This window comes from Oenanthe melanoleuca, chromosome Z (genome assembly GCF_029582105.1).
Source record: "Oenanthe melanoleuca isolate GR-GAL-2019-014 chromosome Z, OMel1.0, whole genome shotgun sequence".
NCBI classification, from domain to species: Eukaryota; Metazoa; Chordata; class Aves; order Passeriformes; family Muscicapidae; genus Oenanthe; species Oenanthe melanoleuca.
Genome location: NC_079362.1, coordinates 29,931,348 through 29,941,899, shown reverse-complemented (window position 1 = coordinate 29,941,899; position 10,552 = coordinate 29,931,348). Strand labels below are relative to the sequence as shown.

The 10,552-nt window shown below is 40.7% G+C and overlaps 1 protein-coding gene across 1 annotated transcript in view; it reads left to right on the top strand.

The window, feature by feature from the left end:
• The first annotated feature begins 203 nt into the window (after positions 1-203).
• Positions 204-10,552, top strand: part of NCBP1 (nuclear cap binding protein subunit 1) — a 30,355-nt gene continuing 20,006 nt past the window's right edge. The window contains exons 1-10 of the mRNA XM_056513331.1: positions 204-286; positions 404-489; positions 1,194-1,294; positions 2,445-2,601; positions 3,587-3,694; positions 4,221-4,342; positions 4,829-4,898; positions 6,239-6,454; positions 7,311-7,408; positions 8,728-8,791. Of these exons, the coding sequence (XP_056369306.1) occupies positions 253-286; positions 404-489; positions 1,194-1,294; positions 2,445-2,601; positions 3,587-3,694; positions 4,221-4,342; positions 4,829-4,898; positions 6,239-6,454; positions 7,311-7,408; positions 8,728-8,791 (1,056 nt within the window). The 5' untranslated portion in view covers positions 204-252. The remainder of the gene's footprint in view (positions 287-403; positions 490-1,193; positions 1,295-2,444; positions 2,602-3,586; positions 3,695-4,220; positions 4,343-4,828; positions 4,899-6,238; positions 6,455-7,310; positions 7,409-8,727; positions 8,792-10,552) is intronic.

Sequence of the window (10,552 nt, the reverse complement as noted above, 5' to 3'; positions counted from 1 at the left end):
CTCCGCCTCTCCACCGGGAACCGCCCGCCCGCCTCCTGCTCCTCCTGCTGCCCCGGAAGCGCTCGGACTCCGCAGGGAAAAGGGCGGGAGCAGCTGCGCCCGCCCCGGAACCAGCGCGGCTGCGGACGGGGGGAGCAGCGCGCTTGCTCGGCCCGCGCGAGGTGTCTCGGCCCGGCGCGTCGCGGAGCTCCGCAGCGCTCCTCACCGCCCCTCACAGCTCCTCACCGCCGCTCCTTCCCGCCGCTCCCCGCCATGTCGCGGCGGCGGCACAGCGACGACAGCGATGGTGAGCCCCGCGTCGCCCCCGGGGTGGCCCGGCAGGGAGGGTGGGTTGGGCGGGATGGAGGAGCGGCGGGGTTTCTGCGGCGTCGGTAACGCTGTGCTCCGTGTGTTGTTGGAGCAGGGCAGCCCCACAAGAGGCGGAGGACGTCCGAGCCGTCGGAGATCGAGGAGAGGCTCGAGTCGCTCATCTGCAGGGTGGGAGAGAAGGTAGGCGGGCCGGCGGCTCGGGAGAGTTAAAGCCTTGTTTGCCTCCGCCCTCTCCCCTTCCCCTGCGTGGTGTGGGGGCACTTCGTCTGCAGTAGCGACCCTCAAAGAAAATACTTATTTTATGAGATGGATGGAAACTTGCCGTTTTTTGCTAAGCCACGTGCTGTGGCGGGCAAGTGCTTAAACCGCAGCGTGGTGTTTCCCAGCCGGCGAAAAACGGGCGGAGAATAGTTACCATTGTATCTAAAGATTGCCGATTCTGGTCTGCGAAAGGTGCGAAAGAATTAACTGATCTGCCTGCGGCACAAGGTTTCAGTCCCGACAATGGGGCTGCTGGAGGAGGGGGTGGCAGAACAAAAGATGACGGTGCTGGGAAAAACAGGGTGTTTTGCGTGGTGCTGTGTTGTTAATCAGTGCGCTGCCGAGATGCTCCTGAGGCGATGTCGGATCTTGCATCCCTGGGGAGCGCTGAAGTTCCTGTCCTAGCGGGGCAGCTTGGCGGTCGGGTGCAGCTCTTCTGAGGAGCAGCTGCTCCTCTCAGACAAGCGAACAGATCTTCGCTGCTGATGGAACTCGATTGTTGCCCTGAAAAATGAGGGGACATGAAAGGATGCTCTTGTCCAACACCATTGTCATACTTGTGAGAGTCGGACTAGTTAATTTTGCCTGGTTGATTATGGTTTTTTTTTTTATTTTGATTTTAGAGCAATTCGTCTTTAGAGAGCAACCTGGAGGGCCTAGCTGGTGTTTTGGAAGCCGATCTGCCAAATTACAAAAGCAAGATATTAAGAATACTGTGTACTGTGTACGTATTAAGGAAGTCTGGGAATATGGGATGTGCTTTCTTTGTGCATAAGTTCAGTCTTAAGGTAGTTTTAAGGCCATGCATAGCTTTAGTTCCTGACAGTTGTCATAGAATAGAGTTTGTCTGATTACAAACAAAAGAAACAGAGGATTAAGCTCATTACATACTGGATGTAATTCAATAAAAATATCTCTTTACATTGCTTTGACTTGAAATGTGTATAAAGGCTCCAGGAAGGTAGAAGAAACATCAGAACTGGTCTGCAGTAGCTGTGGGAACGCAGCAATGCTAGGCAAAACCCTGCTTTCACATGAAATGCTTAAGGCCACCAACATTACAAGCTGCTGATAGTTACCTACCTGTGTTATCTGTGATGTTTTCTCACTGCTTTCTCTTCCCTGGCAGTGATGTGCTCATGTCTTTGTTAGCCTGTTTGCCAGAGGAGCAGAAATCAGGCTCTCTGGTAGCTGCCAGCTCTCCTTCCTCTCCCTCACCAAGTTCTAAGTGCTGGAGTTGGAGGTGCCATGTCAGGGTAACTGAGTGGTGTTGAGGGACGGGTTGTACAGGGTCTACTGCAGGAGGTAAGACAAGTCTGAAGGAGGGATGTGGGGCATACTACATAGCCTATGCTAAGGTTTTGTAGATACTTTAAACCTATTTTGTAGCAACGTTTTTAATAAAAGGTGGTGTGCTTCATTTCCCCATAGCAGACAGACACTTCTGAAAGTACAGTTACATACATACAAAAATGGTAGGGGAATATGACTTTTTAACTGTAGGACCTGGCCTTCACTATGCTGTGTAATAACATTACTTCTAAATTTTGAACTTAAAACAACTTCTTGCATTCTTGCAATAAACTCTGTCACTGATATAATTTGTTCAACCCTCTGGTATAGTCAGCAATTAGATATAAATGGAAAGCAAATACTTTAGGTATACTGGAAAGTGGTAACTGCCTTTCTGAATGTCTGTGGTGAAAACAAAAAAATAATATCTGTAGATATTGACAGCAGGATAAAACTGTAGGATCACGTTTAGCTGTCTTTTCTCATTTAGCTCACAACGAGCGGATTCTAAGATGCTACGCAGTGGCCAATTGGCACATGATGAATAAACAACTAACACAGTATTTCTTTTTCTGTGTTAGTGCACGTCTGCTACCGGAAAAGCTTACTGTTTACACGACATTGGTGGGATTGCTGAATGCCAGGAACTACAATTTTGGTGGGGAATTTGTAGAAGCCATGATTCGTCAGCTTAAAGAATGTCTGAAAGTAAACATGTATAATGAAGCTGTGCATTTAGTAAGTGGAGTTTTGTTTGTCTGTTTGTTTCATGTCCTTTTTCTTTCCTCCCTTCACCTTTTGGTTACAGAGGAGCTGGACCTTGTAATGCATGTTACAGTGTCTTTTGCCATCAGTGTGCAGTGCACTGTAAATATTCCAAGAGGAAGTGTGTGTTATGTGAGAAGTATTTTCTTCTTCAGGGACGAGAAGTCATTACGTTTGCAAGATTTACTTCCAAATGTATATTTTTCACAGTGAAAAATTAAATTTGTGTTAAACAGAGATGCTTCTTGCTGCTTGTTCTTCAGTCAAATGTAAAAGATAAAAGAAAGTCCATGCAATTCCCTTGTATTCAGAGTTCTTAAAAACTGTATTTGATGGCTGGTTTCATTCTCCTGATGAAGGGTGAAGATCAAGCAGTCAGTTTTAAGTGCTGCCTGCCTTTGAAACCATTTGTTCCATTCTCCTAATTATAGATTTTTGTCTGCTGAAAGGTATTACAACTTCAGCAGTGTCTGATTTAAAGCCTACTGCTAAGTTCCCCACTTTCTTCTGAAACCCACTGGTGAAAATTAAGATTCTAGTCAAGAGACTGATGTTTAGTCAACTGTAGGACACTTTTGCTAATAAGATCTAATTGCTAGAATTTATGTTATTTTAGCAATCTGATACTGTATAGAATAGATAGAAGTACAGGGGTTTTCTTTTGTAGTATCAGTTTGCATGTTTCTCACCATTCCTTAATTGGGAATATTATCCTTACGATGTTATTGCAGTGGGAGGGATTGAGGACATTATAATGAACAGTATATTAGGGAGCACATATGATGCTTGTAATTGAAAGGTGAATCTCTACAGTGTGCAGTATTTCAGCCTGTGTGCTACTGGATAAGTATTATACTTTTATTGGTGGTTTGTTTTAATAATTTCAGTAATCTTTATTTGTTCTTATGCAGCCAGTTTAAAAAGTATTCATTCAGAACATTTTTTTCCTCTTCTTTAGGTACGTTTTCTGTCTGATCTCGTGAATTGTCATGTAATAGCTGCACCTTCAATGGTGGCTATGTTTGAGAACTTCGTGAGTGTGACACAGGAGGAGGACGTACCTCAAGTAAGCAAAAGATCTGTAGGCTCCCCAGGCCTGTTTCACAATTTGTCAGTACCGTTTGTTCTGTCCTCATGCTTACAACAGGGAGGTTTTAGGGAGAGCAGCCTAAACGGGTTGACACATAAGGTTTCCTCAGCATTAGTAAAAGGAGCCTGTGGCAATTGGGAAATAACATATACAGTAAGAAAGTACAGTCCTTTATAGTGTAGTGGCTGAATTGAATTCATTTTACCTTACTCTTACAATTTCAGAGTGCCTAGCTTTTCTGCTATACTGGCAGTGTCCAGGAGTACTTTGAAGGTGATGCAATTTATCCCTTTTTTAAGTCTCCCTAACACAGTTCAAGTGAAAAATTACACTTTTTCGAACATGAATGTTTTTTTCTCGTGTCTTGCCTATCCAGTCTACAACTTCTGGTCTTACACTCCTTCAAAACAACTTCCTGATGTTTTAATTTGAGATGTGTATGTGTACAAAATTTGCTGGCGCTTACTTGTATACTCAGGTTTTGGTGTATTGCCTTCCGTAGGTGCGATGTGACTGGTATATGTTTGCATTTCTGTCATCCTTGCCTTGGGTTGGAAAGGAGTTATATGAGAAAAAGGATGCTGAAATGGATCGTCTCTTGTCTCAAACAGAAAGTTATCTGAAGTAAGTTGTAACTGGTTAGAAACACTCTCTTTGGTATCTGTTTAAGCATGAAGTAATAGCGTTGATTATTGCTCACTTTGAAGTATTCTAAAGCTTTAGGTGTGAACCATTTTGTGGGGGGTAGCAAATCCCTAAAAATGCAGTAGGTGAAGAGATTTTTGAATTTGAAAAGTTTTATGGGCTTGTCCCGTTCTAGTGTATGTTTAAGGTCTTGTTCTGATCATGCTGGAGTTGTAAGTGTCCTGTTAATACTGATAGATTGTTGCATTAATACTGTTCAGTGTAGCTGTTTTCTGTCTAGATGCTTCAAGTTAATGTTCTCAAGATACTATAATAAAGATATTTTATGTAATCACTAATCTGGTTTTTATCTACTGTAGACTTCATCAGCTGAAGAGAATGAATAGTAGTACACTCACAATAGAAACAAAATTGCTGCCCTAAATTAGTCTATTAAAGGTCAGGTTTTCTCTCCTGTTTGAACAGACGCCGCCAGAAGATTCATGTACCCATGCTGCAGGTGTGGACTGCTGACAAACCACATCCACAAGAAGAGGTGATTGCACTTTACACTGCATTCCTTCAGAAAGTTGGAAAAATAATTTTTTACTGAAGTGTTCTTTTATCATGAAATTAAAAGGCATCTAAGACTTTGAATGCTTTGATTTGTCTGCTCTTTGCCATTGATTCCAACAAGTTCTGTGTAGGGAATTCTTTTCCAAGTATTGGTCTGAAATAAGAGGTTGAGTTGAATAAGAAGGAGGGGATTCTGTTGTTGGCTGCAAGCCCCTGAAGAAATGTTAAAAAGTAGATTGTAGTGTTTGATTTTTGAACTGCAGGTTACAGGGATTCATGCTAAAATGACTTGTGTGAAACAGAATGTATGTAATTCCTTACCCTTATATGTTTTCCCGTTGCAAGAAAGGAACCTTTGTGGTGGCTTTGTTTTTTTGTCAACTTCAGGAAAATGCTAGAACAAATGCATAGAAACTGTACGCAGATGTTACCTTTCTATTTTTCTTTACATTTAAGCCAAAAATACTGGAGAGGAAAGGTGGCATCTGGCTAGCTTAGGGTGGGATTTGCCTTTTTGGATATTCTTGAGGTTTTCACCTAACTTTCAGGACAAATGTTGGAAAGTGAGTTATTTTCTGGGGTGTTTTGGAACTTGGTCCTATTAGATTGTGTTCACTATTGTAATTAAGTCACAGGCTTAAAAAATGTCTCATTAAACATCGTTTGGAGGGATGGCCTTTCTGATTATGATCAGTTTGTCTTCATGAGTCTTTTGGCTGCCCAGTATCTGAATTTTGTTATTTAGTTTAGCAGAGGAGAGATTAGCTGGCTGTGTCTGAGACCCACAGTACTTGCAGACATTACTGTTTACGTCAGGTGTTAGTTGTTAATAGTTTTGTTTGTGTTTTGTACTATCATAATTTTAGTAAATCCGAAGCCCTTCCATGTAAAAATGTTTCTTGCAACTTGAAACTTGCATTCAGTAAGGCCACGGGCCTCCCGACTACTTAGGGTAATTAAACAAAGCAAGATTGTTGCACAGGTGTCAATGCCATCTCCGTGAGCATGCTGGGGTATTATGACTCTTTAATACTACCAAAGAGTAGTGACTGTTCTTCTGTAGTTTCACTGGGCCTCCTGAGGTCTGTTGGTGTTTAAAAACTTGCAGCAGTTAAATTTTACTGACACAAAATTGTATGGATTTAGGAATAGTTCTGGCATTTAGAGTTCTGTTGTTTATTGGTTTACTGAATCAACAGTTTAAGAAACTTTGCTTTTTTTCTGGGTGTGGTATGGAATGTATACATTTCAGCTAGTTCACGAAACTGCCTTTTTTGTTCAGAGATCAGCAGATCTAATGTTTCTCACCTTTTCCTTCAGTATTTAGACTGCCTTTGGTCCCAGATTCAGAAATTGAAAAAAGACCGTTGGCAGGAGCGGCACATCCTGAGGCCGTACTTGGCTTTTGACAGCGTTCTCTGTGAGGCACTGCAACACAATCTGCCTCCCTTCACACCCCCACCTCACACTGAAGATTCTGTATACCCGATGCCAAGGGTTATTTTTAGGATGTTTGACTACACGGATGACCCTGAGGTACGTGATTGCTGTGGGGAATGGTGAGTGGATTCCACAGTCAGGTTCCTGGGGCAATATTGGTGAAAATGTGATGTCTTCTCTCCCAGGACAGTGAATGGTTGGAAGGCCAGCTGCAGTTTTGCTTTGGTAATTCTGCAGAAGTGGACTAAGTGACCAAGTTACTGTAAAAAGCAAGTTGGAGAGGAGCAGAATTTAGGGAGTAGAATGTTGTGGTGCTGTCATTTGGGGGGACAGTATTGACTGAATTTTCTAATGTCTCTAGTAAAACTGCATTCACAGAGCTAGACTTTGCTTCCAAAAAGTTGGTGATTCAAGTATTTTTCTAGACTAGGTATTTGTTGCAATGTTTATCATCTGTTAAAATTTGTTGATGCATCTTGTGGAGCAAGATACTTCCCTTTGCATAAGTCTGCTGCCTTTTACCTTTGCTTACTGGCCTCTGGTTTTTCCAGTGAAGAAGACCATGAGTGTGTATTCTTTCCACTCTATGGCTTTATTATAATCTAGCTCAGCTGTCATTTTTTTTCCAGGCTGCATGGTGGTGGCCTGCCGAGTGACTCCACAAAGCAAAGGAAGAAGCATATGCTCTGTGAATTTAGAATCATGTTCTCTAATTTTGTTCTTATCTCTTCTTGTAATGTGTCCTAGTATTCATATTTTCTTAAACATGAGTGACACTGAGGTTTGTGTGGAAATATGTCATGCCAGCTTTTCAGTCCTGAAGGACAATAGGGCAGTTGAGACCTCATGGTGTTTCTATGGAAGTTGGACTACTTTTTTTTAAGAAAGCTTGCTGCCTGTGGTGCCGCTGCATTAGCAGTGATCTTCATGAGTCTTCACTCTTTCTTACCAGGGTCCTGTCATGCCTGGCAGCCACTCCGTTGAGAGATTTGTAATAGAGGAGAACCTCCACTGCATCATCAAATCTCACTGGAAAGAGAGGAAGACTTGGTAGGAGGAGCTTAGTGCTAGGGGGCTGTGGCACTTTTTAAATGCTACTGTGGCTTTGTTGCCAGTGGGATATGTCCTGCACTGGTTAGGCAAGAGCTCAAGATTAAACCTTTCCTGAAGCTGTTGGTGAAAGTTTATTTACTACATTTATCTGTGCTGAAGCTGTTGCCTGGAATACTGTGTATTCATAACATCCAGATAACTGAGAAGCTGTATAATCCAGAGGGCAATGGTTTCTTGGGAAGGGAATCCCTTGATAATATGGAATGTGCTGCAAAAAGTATGCAGACACGCCTAATTAGTCATGGGACCTCTGTGGAAGATGTGTTTGTGTTGTGCTTCCTCGAATGCTGATTAGTTGGGGCAGTGAGCATGGAGCTGGTTCATCTGCAGCTGACTGAGCATTGGTGTTTATGAACTCCTCCTTGTTGTGCTTCCTGTGGGAATTACATGCCCGAGATAATTGAGTTCACTCTGGGGACTCACTGCAGGGCCAGATTTCGTCAGTTTCAGTTCAGCTGTGCCAGGAGGCAGTCATGGCACTTTTCTTTATTTCTGCCTGAATACTATCTGATGTGGGTAATTGATAACCGAGATGGTTTGCCACAACTGTCACTTCTCTATGAAAACTAGCAAACCATGTATAATATGCATGAAATGGGCAGAAATAATGTTTTTGGTGATGGCATGTGATAGTTTTGTGGTTACAGCTGTTTGATTTAGCAAAAAAGAGCAATTTGATGTTGTTGCCATTACTTCATTAGTAACGAGATAGTCTTCATTAATTCTCTGAGGAAAGTAAAAGACCAGGAGAGATACAGGATGTGCCAGAGAGGAGGTAGTGGTTTGCTTTGCACAAATGATAGGTGGTAATGACCTGATTAAAAAATAAGGCATTGTGAAACATGAGAGTTTCTTATATAAACCATTAGCTTAATTGTGCTTTTAAGTCATTCCGAACACTTAACTGCTTGGGGAAATTTATTTTTCCCCTTTTCATGTACACGTGGCACAGTTACAGATCACCATGACATTCTGTGCTAAACCATTGAGGGTAGCCGGATAGCCTTCGATGTTACTGCTGCACAGAGAGTAAGTACATTGTTACAGATCCTAGTTTAGGCATTGCTAGCGAATCCTTGTGCTGTTTCTTAAGTGCTCTGTTGGTTGAATAACAGATTTTGGAAGGGTTGTTGATTTGTTTGGTGCAGTTTTAATGGGAACTCTTACCCGGAATTAAGCATTTTCTGTAATTCTCTTGATTTTTATATCGCATTTGCTGTGTTATGTTTGAATTAAATGTGTCTGTGGTTTTGCAGTGCTGCACAGCTGTTGAGCTATCCAGGAAATAACAAGATCCCTTTGAACTACCATATAGTAGAGGTATGGATTTTATAGGTCACCTCTTCGGAGCTCCATTATTTCATGAGTAACAAGACCCTGTTAGTTCCATTATAGGTTTCTTAAATTACAGTTTGATTTGGGAATCAACCAAAATTCTGCTAAATTCAACCAGCACCTTTTAAATGAGTGGGTTTTGTACAGCTGAGTGATAGTCCTGTGCTTTTGTTGTCATTTTAACTTGGTGCATTCAATTTTAAACTAAAATACAAGAGGAAAACCAAAATTCAAGAAACTCCATTTAAACATTAAAAAAATCTAGTTTTAATGCAAAGGCAATTAAGCACTGGAAGAATTGCAGAATTTCAAAACCTAGCAGGACACAGCCCTAAGCAACCTGTTCTAGGTGACTCTGCATTATGCAGGGGGCTTTTGACTTGATGGTCTCCAGTTAGACTCAGCCATTCTGCATTATTTTATATTTCAATCTTCTAAATTATTTTGTCCTACTAGCCCTGAGAAGATCCTGTAGTGAAGTTAGCAGCATGTTTCCTCCGGGACATTCTCCATATTAGAAAATTCTAGATAACTGTTATGTGTACCAGCAGAGCACAAGTCTTCTTTTACTGCCTTCAAAAGTCTGTTTTCAAGCTGTGGAGGTGTACAAAATTTCACTGACTTTCATCAGAAATTCAGAGGAATTAACAGATTACAGTAACAGCAATTTGCTGTATAAAGGTTTTATGAAGAAGTAACTATAAGTATGAATTTCAGAACTAATTATGGCAAGAAATAATCCTGTGTAGAATATTGTTCTTAGAGTGGAATTGAGAATTCCTTTTGGCACCAAAATGCCAAATATTCTGATTGCTGTGAAGTTGTATGAGTTTTGGTCACCTGTTTTTTTTTTTTTAGTCCAAATTAAAAACAGTGTTAAATTTATTTATTACATTAAAGAGTATTAAGATTAGGAATAATTTTATGCCTTAACATTGAAGTATATCCAGTGATTTGGCCTATCTTTAAATGCTGTAAAAAATAATGAAAAAACAAGAATTGTATAAGTTCTGTGGCTAACACGGTAAAAATTCTTTTTTTTTTATGTAAAATTTCGCTAAGTTTTGGAATGCAATTGATTGTCCAGTTGTTATTTCCTGTCTTGAAAAATGGAGCCATTTTCTGCCTAACAGAATTCTCCCTTACTTTTGGCCATATCATATGAACAAAATGTCCAAATTATGCTGACACAGAAGGGTTCCCCAGCATCTACAGTCTCTTCATGCTTTCAAGTCCTTCCTTAAAAGAACAAGTTCTATCCAATGTGTTTTCATTGGATGTTTTTGGAATCTATAAATGGATGTTGGTTTCTTACACAAGTAAGACTTTTCTTAGGGAAAAAAAAAGGTTCCTTTAAGCTTTATTCAGAAATTTAAAGAGAAAACTGGTCAATCATAATGATCAAAGTTTCCCTACTCATTTGATGTAATTTAAATTTAGTTGAGAGTAGAATACAAAATAAAAAGAAACTCAGATATGGTTGTTGTACAGTAATGATTTTTTTCTAGCACTCAGAGGTTAACATACTCTTATTATAGGGAAACTTTAAAATAAAATGCTGACTGCAGGATTATTTTCATGTTTCTTAGAAGGATTTTTCCAAGGGATAGTGAGCATATGTATTTGTTGTATGAAACACTGGTTGTAATTCTCAGCTTAAAGTTATGACTTTATTTATATACAGTTTCATATAGGAGAAAAGAGGACATAATGGAAAATATGTAATTTTAGTGCAAATATTCTTTT